The 16,606-nt window shown below is 43.5% G+C and overlaps 1 protein-coding gene across 1 annotated transcript in view; it reads left to right on the forward strand.

The window, feature by feature from the left end:
* LOC124034736 (low-density lipoprotein receptor-related protein 1B-like) overlaps positions 1-16,606 on the forward strand; it is an 80,280-nt gene that overhangs the window by 37,547 nt on the left and 26,127 nt on the right. Inside the window, exons 31-33 of the mRNA XM_046348242.1 lie at positions 4,622-4,808; positions 10,945-11,154; positions 11,250-11,433. Of these exons, the coding sequence (XP_046204198.1) occupies positions 4,622-4,808; positions 10,945-11,154; positions 11,250-11,433 (581 nt within the window). The remainder of the gene's footprint in view (positions 1-4,621; positions 4,809-10,944; positions 11,155-11,249; positions 11,434-16,606) is intronic.

Here is a 16,606-nt window from a genome sequence, read left to right on the forward strand (position 1 = left end):
ACATCTTGAATTAAATGGGGACAGCAGACTGGGCTAAGGAGAGATTTAATATATCTGTAAACACTCCAGCCAGTTGGTCTCTGAGGATGTGGCTAGGGATGTCTGGGCTGCCAGCCATGCGAGGGTTAACACGCTTTAATGTCTTACTCACGTCGGCCACGGAGAATGAGAGCCAACAGTCCTTGAGGCCTGCGTCAGAGGTGCCATGTTATCTTCAGAGGGTGAAGGAGTTTAACTTGTCCTGGAGCAAGACGTCTGTGTCCGACCTGGCTGGTTTTCCCTTTGTAATCCGTGATTGTCTGGAGTCACTGCTACATGTCTGAGCTGTTGAATAGGGACGCCACTGTCCCTGTACTGATGTTTTGCCTGTGGTTGCCTTACATAGGGCATAACTAAACTGTTTGTATTCTGCCATATTCATAATTTTACTTTATCTGATCAACTAACTGTTTAATTGTTACTGAATTGAATTAATCATGTAACAATTAACTCATTAGGATTTGGGGCACCACGAGCTGTTTAACGTTACCATCTCCCGATATACACTCTAAATGTCTTTACTATCACATCCATAAATGGTCAACCTTTAAAATCATAACCTCTTATCATATCATCTTTCTGAAAAGTCGTTACCTCCCGCATCTGCAAAAGCTTTTTGATTCAGTGCTACACAAATTGGTTTATTTAATAGCTAACTAAATGGTTACACTGGATATACATACACATTTCAAACATTAGAAACAGGTCCCTAGCGGACTGACAACAAAATATTGCGGCTTCTTAGAAAAGACATGGAGGGCAAGAAGCAGAGACATAATACTTTGGTACATTTAGAAACTACTCTCACAGTAATAATGTACTTTGCACACGGACCACTGTCTGTTTGGAGTAAAATCATGAATGTATTTGGTTCTTAGTGTATTTGGAAAGGGGTTGGTTGGGCCTTTCCATGGCACACTAGTAATGCTCTGATTGTCCAAAAGGGGTCCCCATCCATCTTTTCTTCCATTCGCTCTGGAAAATGAGTCATTGAAGATAAGCTAGCCAGCCATGTCAATGGTTCCTAGTGGGGTGTTGAGTAGTAGAATGGTCCCACTTAAATTCACTTTTCTACATACTTAGGGCAGCTAATCAGCTGTAACAGTGATTTGTCCGAGAGGTGAGCTTCTCGCCTCTACCTCTTTGAGATTTCAGAGTTCAACAATGCCACAGTGCTGGGGGCTAACCAACCAGGTCCAATGTTAGCTAGCTAACATTAGGCTCTAACTAGAAAAGCAAACGGCTCTTGGAAACAAGTAATGCCAGCCAACATTAGCTAGCTAACAGTCCACTTTATCTTAATGAAACAGCTTTGTCAGAATTAGAAAACGTGTATCCCAATGTAGCTAGCTATCTTACCTGTATACATCAACATGTATCATGGACGCGTCAGAATGCAATACCACGGTTGCCCTTAGTGTGAAGATGTAGAAAACACCAGTCTTCAGATTACATCTCCTTAGCTATCATACTCTAATTCCACTGATTTCAAAACGTGATCCTCAAAAAATGGAGAGCAACACTTATGCAGCTCCACTACTTTAAAAAAAGCTGCATTAGACAGGATTACCATGTCTGACGAGCTCAAATAGATCGTCTTCAATATGGCAGACGAATCTGAATGCCTCTCTTGGCATGTCCAGCCCACTATCTCAGCCAATCATGGCTAATGGGAAGGTTGCTAGTGTTTTGTGGCTTAACCAACAAGGATCCTAATTTAACCATTTTAATCGTATGAAAGTTCATGTTCGAATGCAATTACGTCCCAAAGAGATTTGTTCAAATATCTCTCCTGTGAAGTCGTGACTTGCGACATAAGCCTAGTTTCCTGAATCGGGTCACAAATGACATTCTTTAGATCGCCTCTGACCATTCCACATTCTATGTTAAAATTATTGTGACAGTATTCGCTTTAGAACGTGTTAGTTTCGGCGGGCGAATGTCTGTAACAAAGGAATATTCCTCTGTGATTTTGGAGGGTGATGGCTGAAAGTTAATGTACTTGATTTACATCAGGGTGTTAGCTGTCACCTGTGAGTTTCTGCCTATAGGAAGGGAAAATCTGAATGGAGTTGATCTGACTTGCTGAACAGAGGGCGGGGGAGGGCCTTGCAGGCATCCCAGAAGGGAGAGTAATAGTGGCCGAGAGTTTTTGAAGAGCGAGTACTACAGGCAATGTGTTAGAACTTTGGTAGCATTTTCCTCAGACCTGCTTTTTTAGACTAGCTAGCTACTATCTATGTACCTAGGTGTCTGGCTAGACTGCAAACCCTCCTTCCAGACTCACATCAAACATCTCCAATCGAAAATCAAATCAAGAGTCTGCTTTCTATTCCGCAACAAAGCCTACTTCATTCACGCCGCCAAGCTTACCCTGGTAAAACTGACTATCCTACCGATCCTCGACTTCGGCGATGTCATCTACAAAATGGCTTCCAACACTCTACTCAGCAAACTGGATGCAGGCTATCACAGTGCCATCCGTTTTGTCACTAAAGCACCTTATACCACCCACCACTGCGACTTGTATGCTCTAGTCGGCTGGCCCTCACTAAATATTCGTCGCCAGACCCACTGGCTCCAGGTCATCTACAAGTCCATGCTAGGTAAAGCTCCGCCTTATCTCAGTTCACTGGTCACGATGGCAACACCCATCCGTAGCACGCGCTCCAGCAGGTGTATCTCACTGATCATCCCTAAAGCCAACACCTCATTTGGCCGCCTTTCGTTCCAGTACTCTGCTGCCTGTGACTGGAACGAACTGCAAAAATCGCTGAAGTTGGAGACTTTTATCTCCCTCACCAACTTCAAACATCAGCTATCCGAGCAGCTAACCGATCGCTGCAGCTGTACATAGTCTATTGGTAAATAGCCCACCCATTTTCACCTACCTCATTCCCATACTGTTTTTATACTGTTTTTTATTTATTTACTTTTCTGCTCTTTTGCACACCAATATCTCTACCTGTACATGACCATCTGATCATTTATCACTCCAGTGTTAATCTGCAAAATTGTATTATTCGCCTACCTCATGCCTTTTGCACACATTGTATATAGACTGCCTATTTGTTTCTACTGTGTTATTGACTTATTAATTGTTTACTCCATGTGTAACTCTGTCTGTTCACACTGCTATGCTTTATTTTGGCCAGGTTGCAGTTGCAAATGAGAACTTGTTCTCAACTAGCCTACCTGGTTAAATAAAGGTGAAATAAAAAATATAAAAAATAAACTATAAATACGGCCTCAGGATATGTGGTTTCCAGTTTGCAGGTAGTTAATTGAGGGCTTTCGTATCTGCTCGAGGGGGAACATATACATTGTGACTATAACCAAAGAGAATTCTCTTGATGGTATACGGTCTGCATTTGATTCTAGGTCGGGTGAATTAATGTACCTGGACTCACACCATGTGTGTCATGATTAACTACTCATCAGTCATCTTCCCGGAGAATTCTTTATTCCTGTCTGTGCGGTGTATTGAACTTTTTTTGTTGTGTCAATGCAGCATCTGGTTGCTCCTTATTACACACCACAGACCAGCAAATATTATTTACGTCATAGGAATCAATACAAATGTTTTGTATGCCCTCTTATACACACTACTAGGCCCAACCTTTGGAAATTAAGCTTTCCTAGATATAGCTACCATATTGTAATCACTACATCCAATGGATTTGGATACTGCTTTAATGCATTAAAGCTGATTTCTGAAGCATAAGTGAAAATGTGATCAATACATGTTTTCATTCCTGTGCTGTATATCTCCCCTGGTAGGTTTACTGAACCAGTTTGCAGGCACTAGTGTGCCCACTCAAGCTTTCTCTTGAGTGGGCAGCTTAATGAAAGCCAGTCAATATTTAGGTCACCCAGAAAATACACCTGTGATAACATATCAAACGTTTTACATGTTATCCAGATACTGGCTGATAACACTTGGTCTATAGCAGCTTCCCACCAGAATGGTCTTTAGGTGATGGAGGTAAACCAGTAGCCTTATTACTTCAACAGTATTTAACATGAGATCCCCTCAACTTTATAGGAATGTGGTTCTGAATATAGACCAACACTGCCCCGTTGGCATTTGTCTTTTCGCTAGATGTTATAACCACGGATTGCTACTGTATCATCAATGGTATTATCTTAGTAAGTTGCAGATGGTCAGAATATGAATGTCATCTGTTACTAGCAAGTTATCAGTTTCATGAATCTTGTTTCTTAGGCTACATATGTAAATGTGGGCTATTTATGAGCTGGGCTCAAGTCAATGTAGAGCATCTTCTGTTTCCAGAAGATGTCAGTGATCTATTAAAGTTATTCCAACAGAGCTACAGGAATGTTTGAGCTAAATGTAATGCCTGTAGACTGCTGAATCTTTCACACCCGCAGCCCAACGATGACCCCCGCCATGCCCTAGCTACACACCCTAGACCATGCCACACAACACGTCTTAACCCTAGTCACATGCTCTAGACAATGCCACAAGCCCTTAGCCCCCATGGACCGGTGATTTAAAACAAAACCCAACTTGTTGGCCTACAGAAGTGTGGCTGTGACATGTGCTCCTTCCCTCCTACAGAGGTGCATCTGTGCTGCAGGCTTCCGGCTCCAGGCTAACGGTTTGTCCTGTGTGGATGTTGACGAGTGTAAGGAGGTCCTACCACCTGTCTGCAGCCACACCTGCCTTAACACCCACAGCTCCTTCCTGTGTCGCTGTCACCATGGATATCTACTGGAACCAAATGGTCACAGCTGCAAGACCCAAGGTACTCCAAACGTGTCTTTGCTTGCACGTAATTAATATAAATTGTTTTAGTGAAAAATGTACTTTTGTCACAAGCCAATAAAGAAAGGAATGAAAGGAAGAAAGCAATGGAATTATTTAGAAATTATCAATAAGTGTAAAAGCAATGTGAATTGAAAATGCATCTCTGTACTCCTAATATATATATATATTCCTATTTTAGTATGTTTTAACCTCTTGAAGCTAGGGGACACTAAGTTTTGGAGAAATAATGTTCCCAAAGTAAACTGCCTATTTCTCAGGACTAGATGCTATAATATGCATATAATTGACAGCTTAGGATAAAAAACTAAAGTTTCCAAAACTGTAAAAAATATTGTCTTAGTATAACAGAACTGATATTGCAGGCGAAAGCCTGAAATCCAATCCAGAAGCAACCGCTGCTTAGCATAGCGCAACAGTCAAAAAATATTACTAGAAAGTATTCATATTCATGAAATCACAAGTGAAATATATTGAAACACAGCTTAGCCTTTTGTTAATCACCCTGTCATCTCAGATTTTGAAAATATGCTTTACAGCCAAAGCAAGAAGCGTTTTTGTAAGTTTATCGATAGCCTAGCATAGCATTATGCCTAGCTAGCAGCAGGCAACCTGGTCACAAATCAGAAAAGCAATCAAATGAAATCTTTTACCTTTGAGCATCGGATGTTTTCACTCACGAGACTCCCAGTTAGATAGCAAATGTTATTTTTGTAGCCGAAAGTTAGCCGTTCTTCATGTTTGGCTGAGAATTCGACCAGAAATTGCGGTCACGACAACTCCGAAAAATATTCCAAATTCGCTCCATAATATAGACAAACATGGCAAACATACTTTATAATCAACCCTCTGTGTTTTTCAAATATCTATTCGATAATATATCAACCGGGACAGGTGGCTTCTTAGTAGGAAAGAGAAACAATGGCTGCATTTGTCTTTTTCGCACAAAACACAGACTCCAGCTGACCACTGACGCAATCTTGCCGTTCAGGCTCATTTTACAAAATAAAAGCCTGAAACTAGGTATTGTGACACTAGACACATTAGGGAAGCCATAGAAAAAGGAATCTGGTTGATAGCCAATTCACTGCTCAATAGGGACGCATAGGAATGCAGAGCTTTCTAAATAAGAGTCCCTTCCTGATTGGATTTTTCTCAGGCTTTCGCCTGCAATATTAGTTCTGTTATACTCAGGCAATATTTTTAGTTTTGGAAACTTTAGTGTTTTCTATCCTAGGCTGTCAATTATATGTATATTCTCATCTTATCCTGACAAAATAGCCCGTTTACTTTGGGAACGTTATTTTTCAAAAAATGAAAATAGTGCCCCCTAGATTCAACAAGTTAAGCTATAACTTGTCAAGCAAATGGCTCTGACCCGAATAATATTTGTATTGTAAGGTATTGTAAGTATTTCACTAAGGAATACAACACGTTAAAATGGCCCTCCTGTGAAGTTGTGGATTGACATGCCTAGTTTTCTGAAAGGGGTCACAATTGGGATTAGGTCTAGACTTTGGCTCTGCAAATTTCAAAACTTCAAATTTGTTGCTTTTTAGCCATTTTCACGTAGATTTGATTGTTTTCTACCATTGTCTTGCTGCATGACAAATCACATTTTATTGGTCACATAAACATAGTTAGGAGATGTTGATTAGAGTATAGCGAAATGCTTGTGCTTCTAGTTCCAACCGTGCAGTAATATCTAACTTCTTAGGGAGGAGACTGGCTGAAATCCGGTAACAGAATCAATTTGACAATAGCCAGTGAAGTCCAGGGTGCCAAATTTAAAAAATCAAATAAAAATTCATCAAATATACAAGTATTATACACAATTTTAAAAATGTGTTAATCCCACCAGTCTGATTTGAAAAAGGCTTTACGACGAAAGCATACCATGTGATTGTTAGGTCAGCGCCAAGTCACAAAACAGTGTTTTTCCAGCCAAAGAGGAGTCACAAAAAGCAGAAATGGAGAAAATGAATCGCTAACCTTTGATCTTCATCAGATGACACTCATAGGACGTCATGTTAAACAATACATGTATATTTTGTTCAATAAAGTTCATATTTCTATAAAAATCTGTTACTTTGGCACGTTATGTTCAGTAAGGTTTTGCTTCCAAAACGTCCTGTGATTTTTGCAGAGAGCCACATATATTTACAGAAATATTAATCATAGATGACTTATGTTCAGAAATCCACCGGCTCGAGTGGTCACGACATCGCAGACAAATTCCAAATAGTATCCGTAATGTCCACAGAAACATGTCAAAGTTTTTTATAATCAATCCTTAGGTTATTTTTACAATATATAATCGATAATGTCAACCGGAATGTAGCTTCTTCCATAGACTAGAGAGAATATGGCTGTGCATGAGACTCTGCTGGCACCCAGCCATCCACTGACGAGATGGGTTCTTTATCGCAAATTTTCTGGTTGATTAATCTGGTTGATATCCCTTTAAAATGGAACAGAGCTTTCAGGAAAAAAAAGCACTTGTTGGATTTTCCTCAGGTTTTCGCCTGTAAAATCAGTTCTGTTAAACTCACAGACAATATTTTGACAGTTTGGGAAACTTTGGTGTTCTATCCTAATCTGACAATTATATGCATATTATAGCTTCTGGGCCTGAGTAGCAGACAGTTTAATTTCACTTATTTAACCAGGGATGCCAGTTGAGAACAAGTTCTCATTTACAACTGCGACCTGGCAAAGATAAAGCAAAGTAGTGCAACAAAATCAGTTACTCCTGAGGTTGAAGAGGCGCTGTTGCTCCCTCTGCTGTTTCCTGAAGTCAATGATAATTTCCTTTTGTCAACGTTTTGATGTTGAGTGAGGTTATTTTCCTGACGCCACACTCAGAGTGCCCTACCTCCTCCCTGTAGGCCATCTCATCATTGTTGGGAATCGAGTCTACCACTAGAGTGTTGTCTGCAAACTTGATGATTGAGTTGGTGGCGTGCATTGCCACGCAGTCATGGGTGAACAGGGAGTACAGGAGAAAGCTGAGAACGCACACTTGTGGGGCCCCAGTGTTGAGGATCAGTGGGGTGGCGATGTTACCTACCCTCACCACCTAGGGGTGGCACTTCAGGAAGTCAAGGATCCAGTTGCACAGGACGGGATCCAGACCCAGGGTCTCTAGCTTAATGATGTTAAGCTGGTGTTAAATGCTGAGCTGTAGTCTATGAACAGCATTCTTACATAGGTATTAGTCTTGTCCAGATGGGTTAGGTCAGTGTGATTGTGATTGCTTCGTCTGTGGACCTATTGGGGCGGTAAGCAAATTGGAGTGGGTCTAGGGTGTCAGATAGGGTGGAGGTGAAATGGTCCTTGACCTGTCTTTAACCCTAACCCACCCCCTCTGGTGACCAGAGACGACTTCTCAGTTCCTATGCTTCCTGGCTGATGTTTTGGTCACTTTTGAATGCTGGCGGTGCTTTACTCTAGTGGTAGCTTGAGACTGAGTCTACCACCCACACAAGTGGCTCAGGTAGTGCAGCTCATCCAGGATGGCACATCAATATGAGCTGTGGCAAGGTTTGCTGTGTCTGTCAGCGTGGTGTCCAGAGCATGGAGGCGCTACCTGGAGACAGGCCAGTACATCACGAGATGTGGAGGAGGCCGTAGGAGGGCAACAACCCAGCAGCAGGACCGCTACCTCCGCCTTTGTGCAAGGAGGAGCAGGAGGAGCACTGCCAGACTCCTGCAAAATGACCTCCAGCAGGCCACAGATGTGCATGTCTGCTCAAACGGTCAGAAACCGACTCCATGAGGTTGGTATGAGGGCCCGACGTCCACAGGTGGGGGTTGTGCTTAACGCCCAACACCGTGCATGACGTTTGGCATTTCCCAGAGAACACCAAGATTGGCAAATTCGCCACTGGCGCCCTGTGCACTTCACAGATGAAAGCAGGTTCACACTGAGCACGTGACAGTCTGGAGCCGTGGAGAACGTTCTGCTGCCTGCAACATCCTCCAGCATGACCGGTTTGGTGGTGGGTCAGTCATGGTGTGGGGAAGCATTTCTTTGGGGGACCGCACAGCCCTCCATGTGCTCGCCAGAGGTAGCCTGACTGCCATTAGGTACAGAGATGAGATCCTCAGACCCCTTGTGAGACCATATGCTGGTGCGGTTGGCCCTGGGTTCGTCCTAATGCAAGACAATGGTAGACCTCATGTGGCTGGAGTTTGTCAGCAGTTCCTGCAAGAGGAAGGCATTGATGCTATGGACTGGCCCGCCTGTTCCCCAGAACTGAATCCAATTGAGCACATCTGGGACATGTCTCGCTCCATCCACCAATGCCACGTTGCACCACAGACTGTCCAGGAGTTGGCGGATGCTTTAGTCCAAGTCTGGGAGGAGATCCCTCAGGAGACCATCCGCCACCTCATCAGGAGCATGCTCAGGCATTGTAGGGAGGTCATACAGGCACGTGGAGGCCACATACACTACTGAGCCTCATTTTTACTTGTTTCAAGGACATTACATCAAAGTTGGATCAGCCTGTAGTGTGGTTTTCCACTTTAATTTTTAGTGACTCTAAATCTACCTCTCTGGGTTGATAAATTTGATTTCCATTGATAATTTTTGTGTGAATTTGTCAGCACATTCAACTATGTAAAGAAAAAAGTACTTAATAAGAATATTTCATTCAGATCTAGGATGTTATTTTAGTGTTCACTTTATTTTTTAGAGTATTGTACAATTTTAAACGTAAGAGCCTAGTTGGTGTAGTTATGGAAAAAGCAGCAACCTTCTCACTAGCTATGACGGGCTTTCTATTATGAGTGGGCTGGAAATGTCGATTTCAGACCACTCGTCTGTGAGGGCGCATAACTGATGAATTTACCAACACTCAACACCCATTGAACATGGCCGGTGTCAGTAAACGTTGGCAATGAAACATAATATTTTTGCCAGCCGAACCAGCTCTGCTAGGGTGAGTGAACTGGTCAGTGAGCTGTTCTCTCATTTGTGTCTGGAAGTAGCTCGTCAAGGTTGGCTTGGGTGTTTGACTGCTGTTAGGTCAGAACGCTCGGCTCAACCCTACTCATCGGCCAGAGCTTCCAATGTGTGCTCTGAACGCTCCGAGACCGAAATGCTCTGAATTTACAAACTGACAATCTGACACCGCTCTGAGGTTGCCAATGCCCAGTTTACATTTACAAGCACACTCGTAGTATAAACCAGCTTTTATTCTTCATCTTTGGTTGTTTAGTACATTGCCTCACATGTGAATCCTTAGATGGGTGGGGCTTAAGCTTAAAAGGGTGTGAACGATGCTGAATCTGTGACGAGCTCTCAGTAGGTATCAAATATTCAAGGGCCATTTTCTCAAGTGTGAGGTTACCAGTTTATCAACTTTCAAAGCAGAATTACTTTTGCGTTCAACTATTGTATGATATACCATATTCTTGCTCTGTCTACTCTCATCCAATGTAAAAAATAAAATAAAAAACCTTTTCAAATGTTGCTACATAAGACCGAATCAAGCCAGTTGGTCTCAAATGTTTTTTTACATTCGAATGCTTTTTACTCCTAAATGGGATTCTAAGTATATCAACTTTTTAAAGTAGCATTACTTCCTGTTTCCTCCAACTATGGTGTATGATATGCCGTTTTGAAGCTCTGAGTACTTTTATCAAATGTAAAAACACCAATTCAAATGTTGGTACATAAGACTGAAAATAGATGATGGGTCACAAATGGCATCTAGAGAATCCCTATGGGAGAATGCTAGTTTTCTATACATCCTTCCAGCAAGAAAACAAGCCACCGGATTGCAATGCCATCTGAGCATTTAGGAAATTGAGTTCCCAACCAGTGTGCCAAATTTAATTATGTAACATGGAGAAATTAAGGTGGAGAAAATACTCTAACATGCATTGCTTCTACACCTGCATTGCTTGCTGTTTGGGGTTTTAGGCTGGGTTTCTGTACAGCACTTTGAGATATCAGCTGATGTACGAAGGGCTATATAAATAAAATTTGGATTGCTGGCTCAACCTAATAGACGCAACTAATGTAGATTTGTCTAATTATAGTTTTGTCATTGTATTCAGAATGGTGTTTTGTCATGGTATATTGATGGTGTATTTTGTCTGTGTAGATGAGGCTCACCTGCTGGCGTCTGTTCAGAATGAGCTGCTGGTGTTGGGGTTGCATAGCTCCAGCCTTTCATTGCTCTCCACTAGTCAGACACCCGTGTTCTGTGTGGATTATGACTGGAGAGACCAGAGGGTATACTGGGTCAGTCTGGAGGAGGAGAGCATCAAGTGGACTTCCATCAACACCAAGGACACAGGCACTCTGGTCAAAGGTTAGTACCCTAACCAAGGACAGGGTTAGTACCAAGTACAGTCTCAGCCCTACTGTCTACTAGATGTTTGCTAACAGAATGCTCTCTTTCTGTAGGTTTGAAGTCTGATTCTATAGCTGTGGACTGGGTTGGCAGGAACCTGTACTGGCTGGATGGGCTGGCCAGTCAGATTCTGGCTGTGAGGCTGGGCACATCTACAGTAAAGTCTCACAACTACATAGTGGTTCTGGATGAGGATCTGGAGCAGCCTCGCTCACTACTGCTGCTGCCACACAAAGGGTGGGTTCGGGTGTCAGGGCTGCTGCCACCCAAAGGGTATACAAATTAATATACCCATCACTCTGTTTCTATAACACGACCCTGAAAAGTCCATTATCCCTCTGAAGAGTATGAATCGGGCTTTGAGGAGGTTTTGAGACTTAAAACAACCTGTGTACAAATTGTTTGAAGTACAATAGACCGCCATAGCTGTGTGCAGGAAAACCTTATGATAGGGTTAACCCTAACGCTAACCCTTATGATAGGGTTAACCCTAACGCTAACCCTTATGATAGGGTTAACCCTAACGCTAACCCTTATGATAGGGTTAACGCTAACCCTTATGATAGGGTTAACCCTAACGCTAACCCTTATGATAGGGTTAACGCTAACCCTTATGATAGGGTTAACGCTAACCCTTATGATAGGGTTAACGCTAACCCTTATGATAGGGTTAACCCTAACGCTAACCCTTATGATAGGGTTAACCCTAACGCTAACCCTTATGATAGGGTTAACGCTAACCCTTATGATAGGGTTAACGCTAACCCTTATGATAGGGTTAACGCTAACCCTTATGATAGGGTTAACGCTAACCCTTATGATAGGGTTAACGCTAACCCTTATGATAGGGTTAACTTTAACCCTTATGATAACCCTTATGATAGGGTTAACGGGTTAACGCTAACCCTTATGATAGGGTTAACGCTAACCCTTATGATAGGGTTAACGCTAACCCTTATGATAGGGTTAACGCTAACCCTTATGATAGGGTTAACGCTAACCCTTATGATAGGGTTAACGCTAACCCTTATGATAGGGTTAACGCTAACCCTTATGATAGGGTTAACGCTAACCCTGATGGGGTTAACGCTATGATATGGGTTAACGCTAACCCTTATGATGGGGTTAACGCTAACCCTTATGATGAACGCTAACCCTTATGATGGCTAACCCTTATGATGGGGTTAACGCTAACCCTTATGATGGGGTTAACGCTAACCCTTATGATGGGGTTAACGCTAACCCTTATGATGGGGTTAACGCTAACCCTTATGATGGGGTTAACGCGCTAACCCTTATGATGGGGTTAACGCTAACCCTTATGATGGGGTTAACGCTAACCCTTATGATGGGGTTAACGCTAACCCTTATGATGGGGTTAACGCTAACCCTTATGATGGGGTTAACGCTAACCCTTATGATGGGGTTAACGCTAACCCTGGGATGGGGTTAACGCTAACCCTTATGATGGGGTTAACGCTAACCCTTATGATGGGGTTAACGCTAACCCTTATGATGGGGTTAACGCTAACCCTTATGATGGGGTTAACGCTAACCCTTATGATGGGGTTAACGCTAACCCTTATGATGGGGTTAACGCTAACCCTTATGATGGGGTTAACGCTAACCCTTATGATGGGGTTAACGCGCTAACCCTTATGATGGGGTTAACGCTAACCCTTATGATGGGGTTAACCCTTATGATGGGGTTAACGCTAACCCTTATGATGGGGTTAACGCTAACCCTTATGATGGGGTTAACGCTAACCCTTATGATGGGGGTTAACGCTAACCCTTATGATGGGGTTAACGCTAACCCTTATGATGGGGTTAACGCTAACCCTTATGATGGGGTTAACGCTAACCCTTATGATGGGGTTAACGCTAACCCTTATGATGGGGTTAACGCTAACCCTTATGATGGGGTTAACGCTAACCCTTATGATGGGGTTAACGCTAACCCTTATGATGGGGTTAACGCTAACCCTTATGATGGGGTTAACGCTAACCCTTATGATGGGGTTAACGCTAACCCTTATGATGGGGTTAACGCTAACCCCCTTATGATGGGGTTAACGCTAACCCTTATGATGGGGTTAACGCTAACCCTTATGATGGGGTTAACGCTAACCCTTATGATGGGGTTAACCCTTATGATGGGGTTAACGCTAACCCTTATGATGGGGTTAACGCTAACCCTTATGATGGGGTTAACGCTAACCCTTATGATGGGGTTAACGCTAACCCTTATGATGGGGTTAACGCTAACCCTTATGATGGGGTTAACGCTAACCCTTATGATGGGGTTAACGCTAACCCTTATGATGGGGTTAACGCTAACCCTTATGATGGGGTTAACGCTAACCCTTATGATGGGGTTAACGCTAACCCTTATGATGGGGTTAACGCTTAACCGCTTTATGATGGGGTTAACGCTAACCCTTATGATGGGGTTAACGCTAACCCTTATGATGGGGTTAACGCTAACCCTTATGATGGGGTTAACGCTAACCCTTATGATGGGGCTAACCCTTATGATGGGGTTAACGCTAACCCTTATGATGGGGTTAACGCTAACCCTTATGATGGGGTTAACGCTAACCCTTATGATGGGGTTAACGCTAACCCTTATGATGGGGTTAACGCTAACCCTTATGATGGGGTTAACGCTAACCCTTATGATGGGGTTAACGCTAACCCTTATGATGGGGTTAACGCTAACCCTTATGATGGGGTTAACGCTAACCCTTATGATGGGGTTAACGATGGGGTTAACGCTAACCCTTATGATGGGGTTAACGCTAACCCTTATGATGGGGTTAACGCTAACCCTTATGATGGGGTTAACGCTAACCCTTATGATGGGGTTAACCCTAACCCCTTATGATGGGGTTAACGCTAACCCTTATGATGGGGTTAACGCTAACCCTTATGATGGGGTTAACGCTAACCCTTATGATGGGGTTAACGCTAACCCTTATGATGGGGTTAACGCTAACCCTTATGATGGGGTTAACGCTAACCCTTATGATGGGGTTAACGCTAACCCTTATGATGGGGTTAACGCTAACCCTTATGATGGGGTTAACGCTAACCCTTATGATGGGGTTAACCCCTTATGATGGGGTTAACGCTAACCCTTATGATGGGGTTAACGCTAACCCTTATGATGGGGTTAACGCTAACCCTTATGATGGGGTTAACGCTAACCCTTATGATGGGGTTAACGCTAACCCTTATGATGGGGTTAACGCTAACCCTTATGATGGGGTTAACGCTAACCCTTATGATGGGGTTAACGCTAACCCTTATGATGGGGTTAACGCTAACCCTTATGATGGGGTTAACGCTAACCCTTATGATGGGGTTAACGCTAACCCTTATGATGGGGTTAACGCTAACCCTTATGATGGGGTTAACGCTAACCCTTATGATGGGGTTAACGCTAACCCTTATGATGGGGTTAACGCTAACCCTTATGATGGGGTTAACGCTAACCCTTATGATGGGGTTAACGCTAACCCTTATGATGGGGTTAACGCTAACCCTTATGATGGGGTTAACGCTAACCCTTATGATGGGGTTAACGCTAACCCTTATGATGGGGTTAACGCTAACCCTTATGATGGGGTTAACGCTAACCCTTATGATGGGGTTAACGCTAACCCTTATGATGGGGTTAACGCTAACCCTTATGATGGGGTTAACGCTAACCCTTATGATGGGGTTAACGCTAACCCTTATGATGGGGTTAACGCTAACCCTTATGATGGGGTTAACGCTAACCCTTATGATGGGGTAACGCTAACCCTTATGATGGGGTTAACGCTAACCCTTATGATGGGGTTAACGCTAACCCTTATGATGGGGTTAACGCTAACCCTTATGATGGGGTTAACGCTAACCCTTATGATGGGGTTAACGCTAACCCTTATGATGGGGTTAACGTTAACGCTAACCCTTATGATGGGGTTAACGCTAACCCTTATGATGGGGTTAACGCTAACCCTTATGATGGGGTTAACGCTAACCCTTATGATGGGGTTAACGCTAACCCTTATGATGGGGTTAACGCTAACCCTTATGATGGGGTTAACGCTAACCCTTATGATGGGGTTAACGCTAACCCTTATGATGGGGTTAACGCTAACCCTTATGATGGGGTTAACGCTAACCCTTATGATGGGGTTAACGCTAACCCTTATGATGGGGTTAACGCTAACCCTTATGATGGGGTTACTAACCCTTATGATGGGGTTAACGCTAACCCTTATGATGGGGTTAACGCTAACCCTTATGATGGGGTTAACGCTAACCCTTATGATGGGGTTAACGCTAACCCCTTATGATGGGGTAACGCTAACCCTTATGATGGGGTTAACGCTAACCCTTATGATGGGGTTAACGCTAACCCTTATGATGGGGTTAACGCTAACCCTTATGATGGGGTTAACGCTAACCCTTATGATGGGGTTAACGCTAACCCTTATGATGGGGTTAACGCTAACCCTTATGATGGGGTTAACGCTAACCCTTATGATGGGGTTAACGCTAACCCTTATGATGGGGTTAACGCTAACCCTTATGATGGGGTTAACGCTAACCCTTATGATGGGGTTAACGCTAACCCTTATGATGGGGTTAACGCTAACCCTTATGATGGGGTTAACGCTAACCCTTATGATGGGGTTAACGCTAACCCTTATGATGGGGTTAACGCTAACCCTTATGATGGGGTTAACGCTAACCCTTATGATGGGGCTAACCCTTATGATGGGGCTAACCCTTATGATGGGGCTAACCCTTATGATGGGGCTAACCCTTATGATGGGGCTAACCCTTATGATGGGGCTAACCCTTATGATGGGGCTAACGCTTATGATGGGGCTAACCCTTATGATGGGGCTAACGCTTATATGGGGCCGCTTATGATGGGGCTAACGCGCTAACGCTTATGATGGGGCTAACGCTTATGATGGGGCTAACGCTGATGATGGGGCTAACGCTTATGATGGGGCTAACGCTAACTAACGCTTATGATGGGGCTAACGCTTATGATGGGGCTAACGCTTATGATGGGGCTAACGCTAACTAACGCTTATGATGGGGCTAACGCTTATGATGGGGCTAACGCTTATGATGGGGCTAACGCTTATGATGGGGCTAACGCTTATGATGGGGCTAACGCTTATGATGGGGCTAACGCTAACCCTGATGGGGCTAACGCTTATGATGGGGCTAACGCTAACTAACGCTTATGATGGGGCTAACGCTTATGATGGGGCTAACGCTTATGATGGGGCTAACGCTAACCCTAATGATGGGGCTAACGCTTAACCCGCTTATGATGGGGCTAACGCTAATGGGGCTAACGCTTATGATGGGGCTAACGCTTATGATGGGGCTAACG

Source organism: Oncorhynchus gorbuscha, linkage group LG04, assembly GCF_021184085.1.
Source record: "Oncorhynchus gorbuscha isolate QuinsamMale2020 ecotype Even-year linkage group LG04, OgorEven_v1.0, whole genome shotgun sequence".
Lineage (NCBI taxonomy): Eukaryota > Metazoa > Chordata > Actinopteri > Salmoniformes > Salmonidae > Oncorhynchus > Oncorhynchus gorbuscha.